Source organism: Dromiciops gliroides, chromosome 2, assembly GCF_019393635.1.
Source record: "Dromiciops gliroides isolate mDroGli1 chromosome 2, mDroGli1.pri, whole genome shotgun sequence".
Taxonomy (NCBI): domain Eukaryota; kingdom Metazoa; phylum Chordata; class Mammalia; order Microbiotheria; family Microbiotheriidae; genus Dromiciops; species Dromiciops gliroides.
The window spans coordinates 123,665,738-123,690,372 of record NC_057862.1 but is presented as its reverse complement, the minus strand read 5'-3'; the positions used below and the strand labels follow the sequence as shown (position 1 = coordinate 123,690,372).

The 24,635-nt window shown below is 41.1% G+C and overlaps 1 protein-coding gene across 3 annotated transcripts in view; it reads right to left on the bottom strand.

The window, feature by feature from the left end:
- The window catches only part of NTRK3 (neurotrophic receptor tyrosine kinase 3), a 474,280-nt gene that overhangs the window by 367,750 nt on the left and 81,895 nt on the right, over positions 1–24,635 (bottom strand). For all 3 annotated transcript variants that reach the window (XM_043987406.1, XM_043987407.1, XM_043987408.1), the window contains exons 2-3: positions 23,213–23,287; positions 21,946–22,017 (exon numbers count right to left, since the gene is read on the bottom strand). In XM_043987406.1, coding sequence (XP_043843341.1) covers positions 21,946–22,017; positions 23,213–23,287 — 147 coding nt within the window. The remainder of the gene's footprint in view (positions 1–21,945; positions 22,018–23,212; positions 23,288–24,635) is intronic.

Here is a 24,635-nt window from a genome sequence, read left to right as displayed (position 1 = left end):
CTATGTCAAGCCTTAGGATTCCCTATTCCTCATAATGGAAGGAAGGAAGGATGGAATGAAGGAATGAGGGAGGGAGAAAGGGGAAGAGTGAGGGAGGGAAAGGGAAGGAGGGAAGAAGGGAAAGATAGGAAGAGGGGAAGAAGGGGGAAGTGGAGGGAGTGAGGGAAGGAGGGGGTAGGAAATAAGCATTTATTAAGCACCTAATGTGTTCCAGGCATTGTGCTAACTGCTTTACAAATATTATTTCATTTGATCCTAGATAGAGACAGTCTTCCTCAGACTATAAGGAGAGAGAAGGATAAGAGCCAAGGGCTTTTCACAAAAAGTTTACACAACTGCTCTAAGCTCAACAGGACATCAAATGTTATTTCCCTTAGAAAACAATCCACTGTGATACTCAGAACAGCCTGTCCTGAGATGATTCTGTCTTTTCATGACCTGTATCACTCAGCAGCAACAACAAAACAGAAATAAATGATGTAACCAGGAGTCCAGAGTAGAGGGATTGAGTCTTTCCATGCAGTCATTAGGAACCTAGCCCACATCCAGACAGAAAATGTCCTGAGTACAGCTCCATGCTCACTGAGGCATTTAATAAAGGCCTTTGATAATAACTGTTAAACCCAACATGGGTGTGGCCATACACTGGCTCACTGGTTCGTGGGTATCTTGTTCAGAGAAGTCTTCACTTGATCACAAGAAACTGTCACTGACCAAAAGCTGACAAGAACCAGCTCAGGAATAGAGAGAGCTTTGGTTGGCCCACCGGTTAATTTAGAATACACAAACTGGAGTGAGTTAAGATTATGGGGGAGAGAAGGAGGAAAAATAAGAAAGACAAGGAGAAGGTGAAGAGAAGGGACAAGAGAGAGAGCTGCCAGGGAATGGATCTGGGAAATGAAATTATTAATATTCTAAATAGAACTGACTACTTAAGCTTTATTTAAAAGCATGCCTGACTATATAATTACTAAGGCTTAATTTGTTTTCTTTACTGCTCAATAAATAAGGAGCTCACAGTTGTTGTTGAGTATTTTTTATAAGCACAAGCTCTCTCTGTAGTAGGTACATCTTTCCTTGCTACAGATTGGCAGCCGACATGGAAAGAACCCATTAATAGACTGAGTAGTCTATGAATGCTGGCCACTTCCTGAACTTGAAGAAGGGAAGAGATGGAGAGACATACATTCAAAACTAACCTAGGGATTTTTAGATGGAAATGGGGAGAAAGGCATCCATGATGAAAGAAATTATAGTGTTGTTTTACTCCTTAAAGAGGTAATGTTTGGGTGGGTGTCAGGTGAAGTGTCCCTACCTAGAGTAAAAGGTATTGGGTATGTCTGAGAAAAGATATGACAGTAGAGCTTAATGTCACAAAAGACTTCAAACCATGTTTAGGGAATACAAATTTATTTACAACTTGGTGTGTTACTTTAAGCAAGTCACTTAACCTCATTGGGTCTCAGTTTCCTGCTTTGTAAAGTAAGAAAGTCATCTCTAAGGTCCCTTCCAAGGACTCCTATTCTATAGTACAATATAGCAGAATGGAAAGAGCACTGGACTTGGAATCAGAACATTTGGATTTGAGTTTTAGGTTTGCCATTGAATGGCTGTATGACCTTAAACAAGTCCTTTCTTCTCTGGGAGCCTATTTCCTTACCTGTTAAATGAAGATGACACAACTCCCTCTAGCTATGTCACCTGATTCTTCTGAGGGTTAAATGAGATAAGTGATATGAAAGTCAACATTAAAGAAATGAGCTGCTATGATTATTAAAAGTCATTTATCTTTCTCAGTCAAACTCCCTGGAAAAACTCAGAAGATCTGAGTTCAACTCAGGATTCTGTCACTTACTAGCCATATGACCTTGAACAAGTTAATCAGAATCTTTGTGCCTCAATTTTCTCATCTGTGAAATGTAAGGGGTGGACTTGCTGATCCCTAAAGTCCTTGTCTGTCTAAACACTTTGATCATTGTTCTGTGATCCTATAATATGGAAAGTATGGCTGTCCTCACTCTCCCTGAAGGTTCTGCTTCATAGCAAGGGGCCATGAGCTGGCTGGCAGTGGAGAGCTCAGGCACTTAACAGCCCTCCTGCAAAGCTCTTGACCCTGGCACAGAACAAGGAGAAACTGTCTTTCTGTAACTCCTGCCCTTGATAAGTGAGTCTCCTTTGGAGAGATTTCTTTTCAACACTGGCTCCTGCTAAATAGAGATTGTACCACCTGACCGCCTACGGCTCCTCAGGGCTTTTCTGCCTCGGTATCACATAACACTATCAGCCCACTAGATAGGAGAGAGAATGTGGAAGCAAGGTCGGCCACCTTGCCAGTGCTAACTGGAAGCCAAGGAGCAGGACAGGGAAGAAATCAACCAAGTAAACAAAGTGACCCAGGAAAGCACCAAACACGCATCAGCTAAACTTATAGGAAGAAAAGAATAAATAACAAGCTTTTCACACTATTAAGGACCAGTGTGGTGATGTAGACTTGACCAGAAGGCAGGACACTGAGGCTCTAGTCCTGGATTTACCACTAACTAGTTGTAAAACCCTCCGATGAGTCACTTTACTCAGCTCAGTCTCAGTTTCCTTATCTGTAAAATGAGGAATTCAACTAGCTCATTTTTTTTTAAAGATCACCTTCCAATGGCTATTTATGTGACCTTGGACAAGCCATTTAACATAGTTAGGCCTTAGTTTCCCCATCTATGACATGAGGGGTTGGACTGGATGACCTTTAAGGCCCCTTCAGGCCATAAGTCTCTATTTCTATGATTGCCAAGAACCATTCATTCCAGCTCTGACATTTAGTTACTGTCAAATGTTATCCATCCTATAACACGTTATGGACAATCAATTGGCAAGCATGTGTTCAGCGCCTGTAATGTGACCAGGCACAATGCTAAGCTGGAGACCAGAAGACAAAAATGAACTAGTCCCTGTTCTCAAGGTGCTTCTACTCTATGGGCCAAACTTCCTTGAGATGACAAGGATGGAGACATTGAAATAAACTTGGAGCTTTATGAAGTAAATAGTCTCCATATCTGACTAGTAAATGGAACACAATTATCATTATTCATTTTTGGAGAAATTCAGCTGGAAGGTACAGTGGACTGAGCACCGGGCCTGGAGTCAGGAAGACCAAAGTTCAAATCTGGCTTCACTTACTAGCTGTATGATCTTGGGCAAATCACTTACCTCTTTTTGCCTCAGTTTCCTCATCTGTAAAATAAGCTGGAGAAGAAAAATGCAAACTACTCCAGCATCTGTGCCAAGAAAACCCCGAATGTGGTCATGAAGAGTTGGACAAGCCTGAAGCAACTGAACAACAAATTCTGGGAGAAAGCGACTAAGATACAGGAAAATAAAATGCTTTAGCTAGAGAATCAGTAATTCAAACAAGACTCAGCTAGCTGCACAATGCCCATATCAGTGTCACCCACTGAGCCTCAAGAGCACAGACAGATACCAAAGAGGTGCAACAATCCAGAACCTTCAAAACCCTGAAAAAATAATCCCAGAATGGTCTTATAATAATAGACTAAGCACTTACATTTATAGAGCATTTCAAATTTTCAAAGCACCGTCACATATAATATCTTAGCTATGGCTCCAAACAACACTGTGAGCGCCACAGAGTTATCCCCACATGAGCAGAGGGAACAGACCTGTGACTCCTTCAAGGTCACGTGGCTGGCGATTGATGAAGCTAAATCTTGTAACTTTGAGGTTTTGCTTCTAGGTCTCCTACTGCTAGGATGGCAGACCTCAGGCTAATTGAAGCCACTTGTGCCTGCCTGGGTACTACGAGACCCAGGGCACATTCTAGAATAGTCAGAGCCACCTTGTCTGGAAACAAAATACTTTAAGGATACACAGAACAAAAACAAGAGTAGCTCCATGGCAAAGAAGTTTTTAACACGTGCTTGTTGATTGAGTGACCCTGGGACATACTCTCTAAGCTCAAGTCTGTCCTTGCAGCCCCAGGATCATGGAAAAGTCCAGAAACCCAATGACAGCAAGCATGAAGGGAGAGGGAGAGGAGGGTTGAGACAAGGATTGCGGTGAAGGCTTGCCCTATGCAAAGGCAAAGTCAGTTACTTTCACGATTTGATTCACCGGCAACAAAAAGTCACCTCTTGCCTTCTCTACTTGGAGAAACCCAATACATTCTTCCTCCAAGATTCAACTTAAGGGGCAAGTTCAACCAATAGCAATAATAACAGCTAGGTAGCATAGCGGACCAAGTACCAGACTAGGAGTCAGGAAGACTTGAATTTAAACCCTGTTTCAGACACTTATCAGTTGTAAAACCACAGACAAGTCATTTAACCTCTGTCTGCTTCACTTTCCTCCTTTGGAAAATGGGAGTAATAGGAGCACCAATCTCATCAGCATGTTTCGAGGATAAAATGAGATAATGTTCCCTCCATTTTAGACCTCTTCCTCTCTTGTTCCTTCCATTTTTGTCTTTCACAGTGGTTTGTCTAGCCAGGATGATCCTGTATCCATGGGCATCCCCTCTGGCATCCTCTGTGCTTTCCCTCAGACCACACACCCCACTCATTGGCTGAAGAGAAGAGGTAGGAATACTCCTTGATCCCCATCATTACTTCTAGGTTCTCTCTGCTGCCATCATTCAGCAACCTTTCCTCCTTTGATATCCACTTGAACCATATTTTCCTTTTTTCCATTTTCTCCTATTTTTCAATTAGCAAGTGTACTCTTTCTCCCTCCCACTCCAATTCCAATTTCAAAGAAAAAGAAAGAAAACAAAATCTTTGTAACAAATATGCATAGTTAAACAAAACAGTCCAATCCAAATCCCACCAGCTCCCAACACATTCTCCCTCTTTTCTGAATGAATTCAGTGCCTACTCGGTCTCCTTCTCTACCCTAACATTTGGCTTATACTGGAGTCTCCAACATATAGACTGATGTTACCTCAAACACTTTAAACTCCCAATTGCTCAATCTACTCAACTCCAATGACCTGCTCCTCCATTCTACCTTCACTACACACATCACTCGAAAGGGTTCTACTTCCTTGATTAAAAACAAAAATGATGAAATTCCTTTATCTGATCATAATTTCTTATACTTCAATCTTTTCCTATACTTTGTTCCTCCTATATCTATTCTATTTCTTCACTGAGATATCCAGTACCTCTGGCCCTCAGTAATTTCACTTAGCCTAAGTATTAGCACATAGTAGGTGCTACATAAATACTTATTCCTTTCTGCTCCTCCCTATCTCCTATGCTCTAGCTATATTCTCCTCCCTTCCTAATCTCAACTTCTTTGCTAAGGAATTCAACTCCAAATTACCATATACTATATACATAACATATACGGGCAGCTAGTGGATAGAGAACTGGCCCTGGAGTCAGGAGGATCTGAGTTCAAATCCTGCCTCAGACTCTGGACACTTACCAGCTCTGTGACCCTGGGCAAGTCACTTAACCCCATCTGCCTTAAACATCCTGCACCATCACTAGTCATCCTGCTGTATAACTTGCCATTGGACACAGATGGCTCTGGAAGAGAGAGTGAGGCTGGTGACTTTGCACAGCCCTTCCTCACTTAAATCCAATTCATTCCAAGTCATGACATCTGTCATGATCCTCTTCGAGAACAAAGTACAAAAAACAACAACCATATACTCTATAATCCTTTATTCCTTCATGCAATCACTGCTCACATCTTACTAAAACCCAATCAAAGATTTTCCCCTCCATCTATATCTACTACCCCTGCTCAAGGTGCAGGTGAATAAAGACAGGGGACCCAATTAAGCTGACTAAGTCCATTATGGGGTCAACTGGGCCCTCATTATAGCAAGGCAATCCTTTGACTCCTCCCTAATTGATTTTCTGTCCCAGCAGCTGTTCAAACCTTCTTGTCTCTCCTCCATCCCCCCTCATGATACTCTCTCACCATCACCTCAGCTGAAGACCTTTCCTCCTGCTTCTCCCTTTCTCCTCATCTCACAACCCCTTCACATCATCCCTCACTGTTGCTCCTTTACTTCATTCTCTGAGGAAGAGCCAGCCCTTCTCACCAAGGCCAACCCTTCTACATATACCTTAGTCCCATTTCCTTCCATCTTCTCCAGAAGACTGTCCCCATTATCATCCACATCTCTCTGATCTTTGAATGATTACTTCCCTGATAGCTATACATATTCCTACCTCTTCTCTATCCTAAAAAAAAAAAAAACCTCCCTATATCCTACTACCACCCCAGTTAGCTATCGTCCTAAATCTTTCCTCTCTTACTCACTCAAATTCTTTGGGGAAAAAAAGCACCTATCTATACACATTGCCTCCATTTCCTTACTTCTCACTTCCTTCTATAATCCTAAAATGACAATTCTGTGCTCTCTCTAAAGGCATCCCATAGTTTTCTTTTCTTGCACATTTCATGTCTTATAGCCTACTCACACCCTCCATATACTTCTCTATTGCCCTTTGAGTGACCCTCAACTTAAATTCTTTGAAGACTGTAATATTCCATGACTTGCAGCCACATAGCATCGCTAGAAGAATATCAGTGTGTCTTTTTATTTGACCTTTATTTCAAGGAGAATCTTGAGGTCTATTGTACTACACAGCTAAATTTTAATAGGGGGATAGCTAGTGGCATGTCATGGAGATAGGAGACAGCATAAGGGTACCAGGCCAGGTATAGCAGAGTAAGAATGATGGAGCACCTGAATCAGGCACTGGGAAGTGCCAGAGATAAACGCAGCCTCCTTTCCAATTTTGCCTTGGGCTAGACTTGGCAATGGCTCTTATGTCTATCCAACAACTTAAAAGCCAAGAATGCTGAAAACAGGAAGGAGATTATTCTGGGAAGAAAATTCAAATTTGTGGGTGTAGAAAAGGCCAAAGCTTGCTAAGAAACTCCATCAAATTAAAGAATTGCAGATGTAAACTCCTTTCCATAGATGACCAGAACGAGAGAAAAACAGCTGTCTGGGAAAGGGAATGATGGGGAGGAGGCCTGACTGGGCAGGCAATGGGATCCAGAGGACTAAAGCTAGAGTCAGAAACAGATGGGTCCACAGGTTTTGAACCCTACACCCAAACAATTCTTCTATTTTCTCCATCTATACAATGGGACTACTAATTCTCAGTCATGGTCTAGTCAGGAGAGGCAGTTTAAAATTGCAAATCTGTGTGGTACCACAGAAACAAGCCAATACTCTGTGATACTACCTGTGTGACAACAAGACAAGTCATTTGACCTTCCTGGGCCTCAGTTTCCTGATCTGTAAAATGAGGGGATTGGAAAAGATGGCTTCTGTGGTCCCTTCTCACTCTGTGTAGTTTGTGCTGGTGCAACCTTAGCTTTCTACATTCTATTGCCCAGTAACACAAAGAGATTTTTTAATAAGTTACTTGTTGATTTGGATTGGCCCTGGGATATGCTCCCTAAACTCAAGGCCAGGCCCATGGCAAGATCCAGGAGCCCACCTACAGCCCGCACAAGGAAAAGGGGAGGAAAGGGTTGAGACAGGGTAGGGGTTAAGGCTTGCTCAGTGCAAAGGCAAAGCAGGAAGTTACTTTCATGGCATGACTTGAGGGGCAACAAAAAGGTTACCTCCTGCCATCTCTACTTGGAGAAATTTGATGCATTTATTCTTCAAGGTCCAATTCAAACCCTGCCTCCTTTGGGCTATTTCCTTGACCCCTTTCTTTTTGTGGTTTCTGAGACACTGTGCTTTCCTGATTCTCCTTTTATCCCTCTTTGTTCTGACTAAAAATGGGCATCCGCCAATGCTCTGTACGCTTTCCCTCTTCTTTTCTTATAATCTCTCATGGCTTCAATAAAGACCGCTGTGAAAAAGATGACCAAATCTACATCTCTAGGCCTCAACCATTTTTACTCTTCCCTTTTTTTACCCTTCCTATATCCAATCAGTTGTCAAATTCTGTCAATTCTCACTCCATAATAACTCTATCTGCCCTATTCATTCCAGGCTCAACACTTACACTCTTCTGGTTTTCGGCCTTCAGTGTCCATCACATAGCCCGATATGACAACTTCCAAAATGATCTCTCTGCCTCCAGCCTCACTCCTCTCCAATCTATCCTTAAGGCCATTTTTAGAGTCAGCCTCCTTCATGCACAGGCATGGCCCCATCATTCCCTTGCTCCTTCATTGGGTCCCCATGACCTCTTGAATGGTAGATTAGCTAGTTTGGATTTTATCCAAGACTCTCCACAATCTTTCTCCAACCTGATCACATTCTGCTCTGCTTCATGCATTCTATGTTTTAGCTGAACTAGATTATGTGTTGTTCCCCTCATCCCACTTGTTACTTGCTTCTGGGAGGCCTTTCTGTTCCATCCCCACACCTGGAATGGTCTCCCAGTCCCAGTCCACTTGTTGCCACCTTTCCCTTCTGTTAAATCCCAGATCACGTGCCACTTCCTCCAGGAAATCCCCTAATTCCACAGCTAAAAGTTCTTTAATCTCTCAGTCCTACTTCATTAGGCTCCCTCCTGTGCACCTCACACAGGATAATTGTTATTAGAATTATGTGTCTTGTTATAGTTAGTCAATTATAAGATCTTCGAAGGCAGGAACTTTTTCATCTTTCAGTGTAAATCAGTTTGTTGATTGAATTGAATTATGATTACTTGTTCATCCATTTTATTTCCCCCGTGACACTGCAAATTCCTTGAAGATAAGGATTATGGGATAGTGGAAAGAGCTCCATACTTCCGAAAGGCCCAGCTTTACCACTGACTATCCATAGGACTTTAGGCAAGTCCCTCAGCTTCATTGGGTCTTTTCCCTCATCAGCAAAATGCAGATAATAGTACTTGCCACACCTACCTCATATAAAGAAATAGCTGTGTGAACTGTAAGCTGCTATATAAATACCAGCTATCGATATTATTACCTACATTTACATCCCAAGTGTCTAAGGCACTCAGTGAATGTATATTTTAATGAATAGATTCCACTGCCTTAAAATAGAGACTGAAAGAACAGATGTACTACATTTTCCTCCTCCTGGCAGAGGAATGTCACATCTACAGTTGCTTTATCTGTAGTTTTTACTTGGTGGGGTTTTCTTTATTACAAGAGACTACTTAAACTGAATTGTGATTGTTGATGGAAGTAGTAGACATCAGGAAATGACTGTGGTTAAAAAAACAAAAACTATCAATAAAACATCATATATATATACATACATACACACACACTGATACATATACATACACACATATATGTATATGTATGTTTGCATATATGTGTATGTATAGGACAGCTGGGTGGCACAATGGATAGAATGCCAAGCTTAGAATCAGGAAGACCTGAGTTCAAATCTGGCCTCAGACACTTATTTGCTGTGCAACCCAAGGCAAGTCACTTAACTTTTTGCCTCAGTTTCCTCATCTGTAAAATGAACTGGAAAAGGAAATGGCAAATGACTCCAGTGTCGTCCAGACCCAGATGGGATCTGGATGAGTTGGACAGAACTGAAATGACTAAATAACAATGTATATACACATACATAAATTTGGAGATATATCTTTTCAAATATAATTACATATGTTAACACATTATCCATGTATATATGTGTATATATGTATGTATGTGTGTGTATATGTGTGTATATTTAATTTTATATATACCCAGATAGGATAGGTATATTACATATTATTCAGTATGTGTGTGAATGTGTATATACACTGCATATATGTAATATACTCAGCCCACGGGGCTGCCTCAAGGCCTAAAAGCTATATTTTGGAGTGACTCCTCAGGAGGTGCCTTGTTGAATCCTGTTCATTTCCTCCTATGGTTCTTTTGTTTGTTATATATGAATCCTCCTCAAAAAAGCCACCGTAAGGGCCAATATATTAACAATTGAACATATTGGCAAGAATTAAGTTTTGAAGTCTAAAAGGAAGGAGCATGGGGCTTTACCTAGGAATCCTCTGCCGAAAAGAGACCTGGGAAACTCACGGTAATGACTTGGAGTATCAAGGAAAAAAAAGTGGGGAAAGGATCCTACAAGAAGACCTCTAAAAGAAGGGGTGGAAATGCTGAAACAAAATTTAACCTACTTCCATATCTTGTCTCACACTGATGTGAGTGTGTCTCTCCACAGCCCTCCTTCCATCCTATGGTTACAGTAATTTTTGAGGCTCTCTCCAAGATGTCAGTTCAGCTCTTCCTCCTGATCCCTTCCTCTTCAAGTCTAGGTAATTCAGGGAGTTCTAGTTCAGTCCAGACCACCAGCATCCCTCCAAATAGCTTCAAAACCTCTGAGGAATGCAGAATCAGCCCTCCTTAATTAAGGATGTCCCAAATCAGACCAAAACTAGCTATGACCTCTCTGGTTTCCCGGAGTTCACTCCAGGCCTAGCCCAGGGCAGCTTTAAGGCTTTAGAAAGGAAGTCAGTATTTAGAGATCACAATAAGACTGCAATGTGGTCTGTTCTTTGTGACAAGGCATCTCAGTTCCAATACAAATGTATTGGAAATGCATCTAACAGTGTCCAAAATCTAAATAATCCTAATAAACAATTGACCTCTAAGACTCAAGACTGTACAAGAGAAATCAAAGACAACCCGAGAAAAGAAAGGAAGGCTTGTGTACCCAAAGAGTTAACAAATAAGTCAAAAGGACTTTTGAAACTGCATCAAGGAGAAAATGAGACTAGCTGGAGACCGAAAGCTAGCTGCGAAATGTAGAGGGACAAAAATTAATGATGACTCTAAAATAGCTAAAAGACTGAACTCATTTTCTAAATCTGTCCTTAACAAGAAAAATGAGGAAAAGAAATGTGGACAAATGGGAAGTAATGAAGCCTTTGTGAAGGGGGGAAAAAAAACTATTGACAAAAATCAAGGCAAAGAATGTTTGGAAAGTATGAACACATCTTAAAATCAGCAAGGCCAGGATTCATGCAACTCGGGACATTGCGTGAGGCAAGAGGCCAAAATATGTACTGAACTGTAAACTGAGTTTTGAACAAACTAAAGATGCAAGATAATAGGAAAACCTTTTAAAATGTGGTACTGAGCCATCTAAAATGTAAAAATGAGGCCAGAAACTCTTGGGGGGTTCCAGACCACCAACTAGTGGAGATAAGACCTAGCCTTCAAATTTCTTAAAGGGCCAAAGTACTCCAAGTTCAGAAAAAAAAGATTGCATAGGCAAAGTAGGTGGATTACTATATCTCCCTCCCATCCCAAGAGAATGGCTAAAAAATAGACAAGGCAATCTTTTTTTATTGACTACCTATGATTTGCTTAATTTAAAAGAAGTATCTTGGTATAGTGAATAATGCTAGACTTGGAACAGGAAAACTTGGGTTCAAAAACTATCTTTTGGGGGCAGCTAGGTGGTGCAGTGGATAGAGCACAGGCCCTGGAGTCAGAAGGACCTGAGTTCAAATCTGGCCTCAGACACTTAACACTTACTAGCTGTGAGACCTTGGGCAAGTCACTTAACCCCAATTGCCTCACTAAACAAACAAACAAACAAAAAAAACCTATCTTTTGCTTTGAAGTACCATACCCTCAGGGGCAGTTAGGTGATGCAGTAAATATAGCACTAGGCCTTGAGTCAGGAAGATCTGAGTTGAAATCCAGACTCAGAAATTTACTAGCTATGTGACCCTGGACAAGTCACTTAACACCTATTTACCTTAGTTCCCCATCTGTAAAATGGGGTCACTCTGGAGAATAAAATGGCAAATCACTCCAGTACCTTTGCCAAGAAAATCCCATGGACTTTGTCTATGGGGTCATTCAGAGTCAGACACAACTGAGAAACTGAATTAACAACAACAACAAACATGTCCTCTGATTGGCTTAGTTCAAATAAAAAAAATAAATAAAAGTCCACATTGGTGAGGGCTTCTGAGGAATAGTTTTGAGTAAATGCTGACCCTCAAAGTGCCTTGCTTTCTGAGGACTCAAGTATGATCTCAGACCCATTTGCCACACTCATTTATAAAACAGTATGCTCAGAACTTCAACTAGGAACTAATGGTAGAATATGTAGAGAAGTTATAGAGCACAGAGTGACCCGGGCAGGCACCAAGCTCAAAAGGTTCTCAGGGCCTGCAGTCATAAGGGAAGAAGGCTTCAGGGATTGGGTTGACATCATTGTGCATCTTTTAATCCACGTTTGTCTAATTGTAGAACACCAGACTATTTATATTTGCACTTTGCTTATATTGACGATGCCTTTTACAGTGTACTTAGGTTTCCCAGGGCTCAGTAAAAAAAATCTAACCCATCTCCCATCTTTTAAAGCAAAAATTAATGTGTTTCTCCTCCCTGCACATTGCTGCCAGCATCCCTCCTCCTTTCACCCCCCAAAGAATGTATTCTGTTAACTCTGAGGAACAGTTTCAGTGAGACCCCAGGGAGAAAGGGTTCAGGGCGATGCCCTGGACTTGGCGTTCGTAGAACTGGGCTTTAGACCAAGTTCTACCCCTAAATAAGTGTGTTTGTGTTACTCTAGCTCTCTGAGCCTCTGTTTCTTTCCCTGTAAAATGAGAGAGGCTAGTGATCAACATCTGAACCAAATGTAGAAATTCTATTTTCTGTATGGATCACCTTAAACTCTAAAGCCCCTCTAAAATTCTATGACCCTATGACTTAAAAGGAACAAGGAGAAAGTGAGAAATAGTTTAGCACTATTATACTGGAAGTTTGGATCTCCTGAGTGCCTGGGGAGATGAAGGGCACATGTTTAGAAGGAAGAGAAGAGGAAAATGAGACGGTTATGTGGATCTTGGCTGCTTTATTACTTTAAGACCTAGAGAGACATCTGGGTGGGGTTCAGAGGAGAAGGCATAAAGCGTAGGGGTAAAACAAAATAATATCTAGACTACACCTATATCCTCTAGATTTCTGTCCTGGCAAACTCTTAAAAAAGAAATCATCTATTTATTTTTAGTTTATAATAAATAAATACTGTCCTATTAACCCAATTCATTTTCAGGAAATATCAACTGTGGCAAGCAGCCAGCACCCTGGTGAGACAGTGACAATTTAGTTCCCTTAGGGCTTTATGGTAGGGGATCCTTAAAAGTCTAGGATGGGAGGCAACTAGGTGGCACAGTGGATAGAGCACCAGCCTTGGAGTCAGGAGTACCTGAGTTCAAATCTGGCCTCAGATGCTTGACATTTTCTAGCTGTGTGATCCTGGGCAAGTCACTTAACCCCAATTGCCTCTCTAAAAACAAACAAAAAACGAAAGTCTAGGATGGTTAGCACAGTCAAGATAATTGGCACAGTCAAGGTCAGCTAAGATACCTGGGCCTATGAGACATTCATCATCACCATCCGCATCATCATATTTCCAATGATTTGCTTTTTGGCAAGAGTATTCACTGTGCTGATGAAGATGACAGCTTCCAAAGGCCTTAGGAGACAGCCTTCATCTATGTGGTCATGAGTTGCTGTGGCCAAAAAATTCAACACCATGAAACCAACCAAGTGATGATGAGCCTTTCCACACTTAGCTAGGTTGAAACTAAGATGACAGATATACTTTCTGTTGCCAGGCCCATACTCTAATCCTTTCCAGCTTGGTGGAATCTAGCAGATCTTGGCACAAGTTTCAAGAATTTATAGTTATCTCCTCAACATGTTGAGGTATCAGAGTAGAATGTTAATTTGATAATAATTTCTACTTCTATACACTTCTACAAATCACTTTGCATATAGTATCCCATTCAAACCTCATACTTGTTTGAAATAAGTTGTATGTAAACCCATTTTACATATGAAGAAATTGAGGTTCGAGGCAGTGACTCGACTTGCCAAAGTCAAGATCAGACAATGAATAAATGGTAGATCTGGGGACTCTAGGTCCAATGATCTTTCTCACTATACTATAATACTTCTCACCTGACCTCACACTTCTAGTCAGATAAGCTTTAAGGTCACCTGAATGAAGAATGGGTATAGAGAATTGGAGTGGAGGGGGGGGGGGGAACATAAGTATGGTAAATGGAATGAATCACAAAAAGATGAATTACCTAAGTTGCCACATGGAAATTAAGCACGGGTCAAATCCCATTGCTATGAAATCAAGAGACTTTTTGAATTCTTTACTGAAATTGCATGCATAAACAACTGAGCCATGGCACAGAGTCTGGGGAGAAAAGATTTTGCTTATAATAGTAGCTGTGGAATTTTACCTGGATAGTGGGTAAATATTCAGGAAGTTTTTCTAACAGAGCTTTCAAAAGATGCCATCAACTCCCAAGGAAAATGGCAAAAGGTCCGTTTGGCTCTATCTGACCTCTTTCTGCAAGACTTTATTTCCTATAACCTGAGACATTAAAAAAAATCACTTCAGTGGCAAATATTAATATTCCATCTTGAAGGTAGAAAGCCTAAGGCACTCAAAAATAGAGTTAAAACCCTAGTGAGTTTTTTGTTGTTCAGTAGTTTCAGTCATGTCTAACTCTTTGTGACACCATTTAGGGTTTTCTTGGTGAAGATACTGGAATGGTTTGCCATTTCCTTTTTCTGCTCATTTTAAAGGTGAGGAAACTGAGGCAAATGGAGTGAAGTGACTTGCCCAGGGTCGCACAGCTAGTAAGTGTCTGAGGCCAGATTTGAACTCAAGAAGATGAGTCTTTCTGACTCCAGGCCTGGCGTTTCTAATGTACTATACCACTTAACTGCCCCCTAAAGAAAAGAAGCAACAGTCTGTAGGAGAAAGCACTTGACAAGGAGCCAAGACATCTGGGTTCTCAATCCTGGATCTATGTTCAATTAGTCTATTGATCTTGGACAAATCATTTCACTTTACTGAGCCTTAATTTTCTCTTCTATAAAATGAAGGGGGAGATGATCTCTAAGTTCTCTTCAATTTCCTGGGAGTTTCACTTAGCAGTCATGACAGACTTAATAACATCTCTGCTAACATCCTTAAGGCTAATCATTCTGCTTTGCTATTTCTATAGCTTCATGTACTGATTCTGGAGGGACAGCTAGATGGTCCAGTAGATAGAGTGTCCTGGAGGAGTCTGGAGTCAGGAAGATCTGAGTTCAAATCTGGCCTCAGACACTTACTCGATGTGTGACCTAGGGCAAGTCACTTAACCCTATTTGCCTCAGTTTCCTCAACTGTAAAATGAGCTGAAGAAGGAAATGGCAAACCACTCCAGTATCTTCTTCCCCAAGAAAACCCTAAATGGGGTCATAAAGAGTCAGACACAACTGAAAAATGAACTGACTGGGGAGTCATGGGCAAATATACATGCATGCATACATATATATATATATATATATATATATATATATATATATATATATATATATATATATATATATATATATATATATATATATATATATATATATATATATATATGTAACCTTAAGCAACAGGCAGTTTGGAAGTAGGTGAAGAATTGAACCAATCACAAGCTTTAAGCAACTGAGCATTTCTAAACTGATCAATTATTTCACTCCCCATTTCTTATTCTATGCTGGGGAAGGGAAAAAAGGCCTCAAAGCCATTACCCTTAAAAAAAAAAAAAAAGGCAAAGCCAAGGCTCTTGCAATTAGTGCTGGAGTAAGTGATCGTCTTGTGATTGCTCAGCTGGGGACTGAAGACTTGTAAATGCATTTAGAGGACAGAAATAGAAGATGTTGTGAGAGTGAGAGCAGAGCCCTGGCCTCTTTGCCAGGAGAAAATGTCTTGGAGTACCAGGAAAGCCATACTATGGAGGCTCAGAATATGTTTTGTTCTGTTCATTTTGTTGTTGTTGTTGTTGTTTTAACGAAGTCAGTTAATAAAGTAAATGTCAATAGTGGAAGATTATAGATACATGGACTTCTTGTCATCTTGCCCTCTCTTCTGCCCATTGTGAGTCCTTCTTAAAGCTCAGCCAATGGCCCCACCCTCCCTGACTAAATTGCCTGAGGTTCTCAAACTAATTCATCACAGAACTAAAACTTCTGGTCTCCTGATCCTTAGTCCAACAGATTAGGACAACTTTCTACTATAGTAAGCTTTATCAGTGACCCACTAAAATCTAAACCTATGAGTTTACCTGTTTGGAAAGGTATGATACCTGTAGAGATGGCAACTCTTTTTTGAACTCACAGTCAAGTCAAGGCAATAAGTATTTAGTAAGCACCTACTGTATGCTAGGCACTGTGCTAAATTCTGGGGATGTTGTTATTTATCTTTAGTCTACAGAATACCAGTAACATCAGGAGGGCGATGTCTTGACTCACAGATGAATTGGATTTAAGTGAGGTCAGCCTCACTATCTCCCCCAGAGTCATCAAAGTCTAGTGGCAATACAAAAGTCTGATGGTTCAGAATTCAGTAGATGACCTTGGCATTTCTAAATTAACGTCTTTCCCAGGCTTCAAAGAAAGATAAAAATAGCCCTAGCTGGGGCAGCTAAGTGGTTCAGTGGATAGAGCACCAGCCCTGGAGTCAGGAGGACCTGAGTTCAAATTCGGCCTCAGAAGCTTGACACTTACTAGCTGTGTGACCCTGGGCAATTGCCTCACCAAAAAGAAAAACAATAGCCCCTGCCTTCAAGGAATTTACAATCTAATGGCAGACTCAACATACAAAAAACAACGAACAAATAAGCTATATACCGGATAATTTAGAGGTAATCTCAGGGGGAAGGCATTAGCATTAAAGGGAGACTGGAAAAGGTTTCTGGCAGAAGGTTAGAGTTTAAATGAGACTTGAAGAAAACCAGGAAAGCCAAGAGGAAAGACAAAAAAGGAGAGAATTCCAGGCATGGGAGACAAGAAGTGGAAATGAACAAAATCAGGTTTATATCTTGTGAAAGTAACACCAAGAGAGTGAATGTCACCTGACAGTAGAGTATGTGGAGGGAAATAAGAAGAAGGGAAAGAGAGAGTAGCCAGGTTGTGGAGGACTTTAAAAGACAGACCAAAGATTTGATGTTTAATCCTAGGGGCAACAGGGAATCATTGGGGTTTATTGCAAAAGTGGATGATATGCTTAGACTTGCACTTTAGGAAGATCGCTTTGATAACTGAGTGAAGCATGTAGAGGAATGGGAAAAGACTTGAGTCAGGAAGATCACCCAGAAGAACAACAGTATAGGTGTGAGGTAAGGAGGACCTGCATGCACCATGTTGGTGGCAGCCGCAGAGGAGAAAAATGTTTGCTGCACTAAGTGATCATGCTATCTGCCTATACTCATACAGCTAGCATGTGCCAAAGGTAGGCCTTGATCCTATATCTGTCAGATGATGCCACTGGCCTAACTTCAATAGTCCATTGACACTGAGGTTTGTTTCTGTTGTTTTGTTTTTCTAGTAATGTGGATGGATTTGCACTCTTCTCATAATGACTCATATTGAGATGGCTTCCTGAGATTCACCTTTCAGAAGTTGTGATTCCCTTCACAAAGCTATTAAGTACATATCCTGCAAAGAGATCATTCAGCTGGGCACAATCATACTTAGTGCTCTGACGTATGCCAACAATCATAGACCCTTCTGCAGTCCAAAAAACTCCTAACTTGATAGCACTTGCCACCTGTCAAAGATGGACAGCCCTTAAGTTTGAATTGAGATGTTACCTCCTCCATGAAACCTTCTTTGATCCACTCCCCTCTCCCAGTTGTTAGTGCATTGTCCCTTCTCAATTTCCTCTTTATCCTGCAGCTCCCTCCCACATCCTACTGCCCGCCAAAACATTTGCTCAAGCCTTCCCCTCTAAGGTTACCTTCCATCCACTCTGTATGTATCTTGTCCATACCTATTTATTTACATGTTGTCTTCCTCATTAGAATGTGATATTCTTAAGGGCAGGGATTATTTTGATCTTTCTTTGTAACCCCAGTGCTTAGCACAATGCCTGACACATAGTAAGTACATAATGATTTATTGATGCTCCTTGAAGGTGGAGACGATTTGTTTCCATATCCTTAGCACTTAGCATACAGAGGAATGGGTGTTTAATAAATATGTGCTGGATTCAAATGAATTGTTAAATCCATCCGTACTATTGCTTAGTGCTTCCCATAGCTTGTGGCCATGGAACAGAGAAACACTAATTGATCCACATGAATACTGAACTTACAACTTTAGAATCAATAGCAGCAAGGTCTAATGAGCCATAGACATTTCTTACTAGCATAGCCTTGGGATTCCTATAGAATTCAGTACCTATCCTTCTATCATTCATCAACCTGGATCATCCCTAAAGAGAAGCTTCACACTCCTCTTGCTGATATCTCTCCCACTGAACAAGAGCTAGTTTTAAATGAAATTACTTTAGGCCTATTTCCCATCCTGGTGAGCAGCCTTACCCCATTCTCCTGACCATAGGAACATGACCTGATTCCTGGGGTTTTCTGGACTACCAGAATTGCTACAAAGATGAAAGGAATAACTCCAAAAGGCACTGAGCACGTCACCCTGTGCCTTCTAAGGGCATGGAAGTTCCATCCATAAGGACAGCTTCCTTTTCCTAGTGCATGCACCTGCACAAGAATAGGGAAAACAACTAAAGTATGAAATGAGGGAGACTAATAGGTCCAAGCAAATCTTTCCTCCTCCTGACCCTCATGTTGCCCAGCCAGACCCCAGGATGCAAAGAGCATCAGGGAGAAACCCTGCTGAGCTTATGCAAATAAGCCTAATGTTTGGAAGACAAAGGCTGAATCACCAACAATTAAAGACTCTGAATAATAGGTACAGTTTTGTTTTTTTGTTTTTTCTAAAGAGAAGAACAGTTCAGAACAAGATAAACAGGTAACCTACTAGACCTAGGTCCAAGGGGGTCTGAGGAGTCTTCAGAACAAGGGGTATCCCTTTTTTCTGCACAGACTGTTTTGTCTCCTGATAGTCTAAGGCTATCTATCTACTACACAAGAACCCCCTATCCAGAATGCTGTGCCCTCCAACTCACCTGACTGGCTATGTTTCCCATTTGTAAAACAAAATTCTATGGCCAGTGAAATGTTCTAGAAGTCACATATAGCTAAGAACAGCTCTCAGCTTCCCTAATATCCAGTCTCTGAGGGCAGGAATGTATCCCTTCCTTCTTACAAAACCAGGCTATATACTATCTGAACAGAAATACCAGACCTACCCCCCCCCCCCGCCCCTAAAAAAAAAAAAGTTATTCACCTCTTAAATGTCTTTGCCTGTCCTGTGGTAGAATTCCATCTTCCTATCAGGAATACTTCCAATGGGCACTCCAGATGGCTAGTAGGACAGAACAACTTCCTCCCCCTCCTCCTCCTCCTGAGCTCAACAGGAATGAAGGGTGGGGCCAGGTGGAATTGTCACTAATTCTCTTATCCCTGGCTCTCATCCCTTAACCCTCCCTTCATTCCCTCAACCTCCACCTCCAGGAAATGTCACACTCCCCACTGAGGTTCATTTCTGGCTAGCAGAAGTCTGGGCTTAGGGCCAAGGAATGGCAAAGAGCTCACCAACCCCACAGAGCCCAAGCACTGCCAACTGGTGGTGAGACTTTTCCACAAATCAGCCATGGAAATACAAGGGGAAAGTAGGGAGAAGGCCAGAAGAAGCTTCTAGTAAAGAAAAAATACTTAATCATTACCCCAAATTTCCCCACATTCCTCTCAAAAAACACTCTTGTTTCCTCTCCAATTTACTTCCACTAAATCCAGAATCCATGTACCAATCAATGAATAAGCATGTATTAACTGCTTACTGTGTGCCAGACACTATACTAAAGCACTGGGGAAACAAAGGAAGGCAAAAACAGTCCCTCCCCTCAGGGAGCTCACGGTCTAATGGTTAGTCTGAAAACCTAGTGCTTGACTCTGTGTGGGTAGGTGGGGAAAGTGGGGAGTAGATCAGGACTTTTTTTTAGAGGGGGAATTTTAGCAAACAACACACATACCTGCAAGGCTTCAAGACAGTAGTTATAAGTCATCAGGCAAGATCATTAACCAGACTAAAAGTTCTAATGATGCAAATTCCCATAAACTCTCTGTTTCTCCTTTCATAACCCAAGATTATATTCAGCAACTACTTACTGAAGACTAAAGAGATTTTCCCCCTCTGGCAAGTTATTGGGAGATACCTGCTCCCGGCAAGCTGGTGACAAGGTGATGAGATGAGCCATGCAAAGAATCTAAAGAATCAAAGAACCAGGAAGACCTGAATTCAAATCCTGCCTCAGATGTTTACTTGCTATGTAACTATAGGCAATTCAATAAACCTTTCTCAACTTCAGTTTCCTTATCTAGAAAATGATAATTATAGTACCTACCTCATAAGGTTTTTATTTGACAATGAAATGAAATAAAAAATACACATAGAATACTTTGCAAACCTTGTTAGCTATTATTATGATGATCTGCTCCAAAGAAAGGCATGTGTCCTAAAATCCAAAATGTCAGTTATCTTTCTGCCTTTCTTTCTCTTTTTTACAAGAGGGAAATGTAAGTAAGTACCTCCTCCTTCCTTCGGGATCAAATTCAACGTTATGAGCCAAGATCCTAGGGGCCCAGTTCTTTACCATTTAACCAAGCCCAAGGGATGGGGACCAAGGCCACAGTTCAATACTTCCCAGTCTTCTACGAGGTGCCCCTGGCCCACCTCTCTCCGTAGTTAATTACTTGGAAATTAGGCAGCCCAGCTGGCTACCTTGTGCCTGGAACTAGCTAAAGCAAGACCCTTCAAAAGAACTGGGCCTTCAGGAGGTCTAAAGAGGCAAAAAGGCTAAATGTCCCAGCTATAGAGAAGGGGAGAGGAGCAGGATTTCCACAGGGGATTCCAAGGCTAATGAGTGCAGACATGCTCCAAAACCTCCCTGCAGTGGAGGTAAAAGAGGCTAATGAGGAGATTAAGTATGTTTTCCTCAGAATATAAGGTTCATTTATCTAACATATTCCTCCTCCCTTTCATTTTTTTATTCAACTTTTATCATATAAATGCCCTTTTAAAAACCAAGCATAGTTTGGTCTGGCCCATCATATTAAAAGGCATTATGGGGTAGGGAATAGAAAGTTGACATAAAAGCCAGAGAGACTTAGGTCTAAGTCTCACTCACCTCTGACACATGCAAACAATGTACCCTGTTCTCCATCCATCCCCACAGGTCATGTAGCTTTTCCTATCTCTAATCAACTCTTTCTGGCTAGAAATTGCAAAGAAAATGCCAGCCAGCAATGGTAGAGTTTCCTCTCATGCCAATGAGATCATAGGTTCAATGCTGATCCCTACCAAGAGCCAATATGGGATAGTATAAAGGGCACTGGATTTGGAGGTGAAAGACAATTTAAGTCCTCACCCTACTTGCTACCTGTGTGACCCTGGACTCTTAGACCTGGGAATATCTAAGACACTGAAGGTCTCAGTTTTCTGAGAGAGGTGGGCTAAATGATCCCAAAGATTTCCTCCTGCTTTATATCTATGATACTACATCCAAATTCCTCTGTTTTGCCAGTCAAGGCCTACTGTGATCTGACCCCACCTTAACTATCCCTTGTTCCCCTCTGTTCTCCGATAAGCATCCTCTACTGCAAATACACGGATCTCTTCCCTATCCCCCTGGACCCTGAATGCTAGTTTCTAATTCTATGTTATACTGGAATATTTGAAGACTCATTGATCTGTCCTTACCTAGCAGGATTGGGGGAGGATGACGGTGCCAAAATTCTTTACCAAAAAGAATCTATCTATTGACTCAAATATATAATATTTAATTATGCATCACATGCAGTTTATAGATGAGAACTTTTTTTTTCCATTTAATGTCAAAATGCACAAAAATCCTTTGGGTCTGTGCACCTTTCTTCCCCAGGGCTCAGCCCCTAGAAGGTTTCAACCTGGAAAAAACAAAACCTAGTGGATGGCTTTTACCTAGATAAACTCAGCTTCAAGGACACTCCCATGTTATTGTGATCTTTTAGTCCTAGAGCCCCTGTGACATGGGTTAAGACGATTACTCACATGTAGCGTAAGTGAGGGTTCTTGGCAAATGCCCGAGGCTGGATGTTCCGAAGTCCTGAGTTCTTGATAGTCCTGGGGGGAAAATTAAAAGTAGTTCAAGAGAGGTCAAAGAGAAACATAAAATCTGAGATACAGCTGACATTGGGTTAATGAGAAAGATGAGATTATAAGCTCCTTTCATGCATGGATGGAGCCATATTCATTTTTTCCCACAATGTCTATGATAGTAACTAGCTTATAGGAGGCATTCAATAAATATTAGATGAATAAATCAATTGAGCTAGAATAGATAATTGATCTGCAATAATTTATAAGGGAAATAAGAAGAATAAGAGGGAGCTGTGCTCCCTCACCCAAAAGGAAGTGACAGAAATTAAACTGGATATGCATAGGGATAGAAAGCATGAACTCCATGTAAGAAGTGAAGCATAAGTTAAATGATTAAGTGTCCTAGCTCAGTTCTGTTGGTTGGTGAGTTCCTGTCCAACAGCCTCCCTTTCTTTAAACATCTCATTATCTAGCCCCCTTCTAAATACCACTCCCACTCACCAATAGTTAATATCTTTCAAAGTCCCTAAGTAAATTAAGCTGGGTGGTTAAAGGTGGGTGAAGGAGGGGGAGAAAAAGAGCACTAGGAGATTTGGAACAACTTGCAGGCAACAGTGAGGTAAGGAGATATCAGGCAGCTAGTTGCCACAGTGAATAGAATACTGGACCTAGAGGCAGGAAGATCTAAGTTCAAATCCTAACTCAGATACTAACTAGATGTGATATTCTGGGCAAATCACTTAACAGCTTTCTGCTTCAGTTTCCTCATCCACAAAATGTGAATAACAATAACACCACCCACCATCCAGAGTTGTTGGAAGGATACAATGAGATAATAGTTATAAAGCACTTTGCGAACCTTAAAATGCTAGTTATTATTGTTATTACTATTTTTATCATAGTGTAATGGATAAAGCATTGGCCATGGAGTCAGGAAATCAGGAACCTAATCCTGACTGTGATTTACTATTTTTAGGACCTTGAGCAAATCCCATATATACTCTGGGTTTCTCTTCTCTAATGTTAGGAGTTTTAACCCATTGATCTCTAAAATTCCTTCTAGATCTAAGAGTCTATAAGTACAAGGTATATAATCAAGAGTTCCCACAACACCTCTTAGCAAGCATTTCTTAGCCTCAGAAGACAGAAAAGCTTACCTCCCCTCCAAGCCCAACAAATGACCCAAAGAAGACCTCAGTACAAACCCCTTTATACTCACAGTTTTTGAAGTCCAGTATACAGCTCCATGTCCACTGCATTGAGTGTATGTAAGCTCCGCCAGTTTTCTATGTGTCTGTGGGGAGGAATGAAAGATAAGAACTTAGTTCAGCTCAGGAAAGTATTTGGTTTCATAGAGTAAGCCATCTCCCTCCCCAACCCAGCCTTGAGTCCCTCTATCCAGCCTTTCCTGACTCAATTTTTCCCTACTTTGGAGACTTAAAGTCTTTTTTGGTTGTTGTTGTTGTAGTAGTAGTCCCTATCCATGGTGAGTTCTGCCCAGGGTATAACAATAAATAAATGTCACAGGATATCTTTGGTATTAAGTTTTGTAATAGCTAAAATAAGGATTATGGGTGAAACAGACAGAAACAAAGAAATAAAATCTTGCCATTGTCTTGATAACACATAGCTTCCAAGTCCAGAAACTGATAGTTTTGGGCCCCCTCAATCATCTCAGTCCCAAGACTCAAAAAAGACTAATAGAGTCATTTGGTGAGGTGCCTACCAGATATATTAGAAACCAAAGGAAGATGTATTATTTCATTTAGGAACTATCCAACACCAAAACAATCATCAATCCACATGTTATATGTAAGATTGAACCAAAGAACCCGAAGCAAGAAAGTTTCCTTTTCCCTGTCAGGAGTAACTCTTGATTTTGAGTCAAAATGTCTTGCCTGCCTCCTAGGAGATATAGGTCCTCTCATATAAAGTCCTCCACTAGGGAGTAGTAGGCATTTTCCATTATCTTCTTAGAACAGATATCATTCTCTAGACTTGCTAATCTTTTACTTCTTCTCCATCATTTGTCATCAACTGCCAAACCTATCAAAGGCCATGAGAACATGGGGCACAATCTAGGAAACTGGCATCACTCAAGGACTATTCAATGACCAGGTGTTGAGAATATCTACTTAGCTTCACATTCCCTTGAAGGCCTTTCAAGGAACACCTGTCCAGGACCGAGGAGCACATCATTATCATCCCCATAGGTAGTATTTATATTGTGCTCTGAAGTTCTCAAAGCCCTTTACATGTGTGATCTCACACTAATCCTCACAATAATCCTGTGATGATATCTCCATTTTACAGCTTAGGAAACTGAAGGTGAGAGAAATTAAGCAAATTACACAAGGCCACACACTTCAGTATCTAAGTCAGGATTCACACTCAGGTCTCCCTGCCTCCAAGTCCAACACTCTATCAACTGTATCACCTACACCACCCTGTTCCAAGCTATCTCTGTCCTGAGGTGGCTTCATCACAAGCCACCTGCCAACAGTTTGCTTTGTTTGTCCCTAACAGGACTAGAAATCTAAGAAGTAAGGACAGAAGAGAATATAACTCCACCATGAAAGGCTATACCATTCTCCAGTCACAATAAATGTTTATATAGGAAAATTCTCATTCAGAAGCACCTC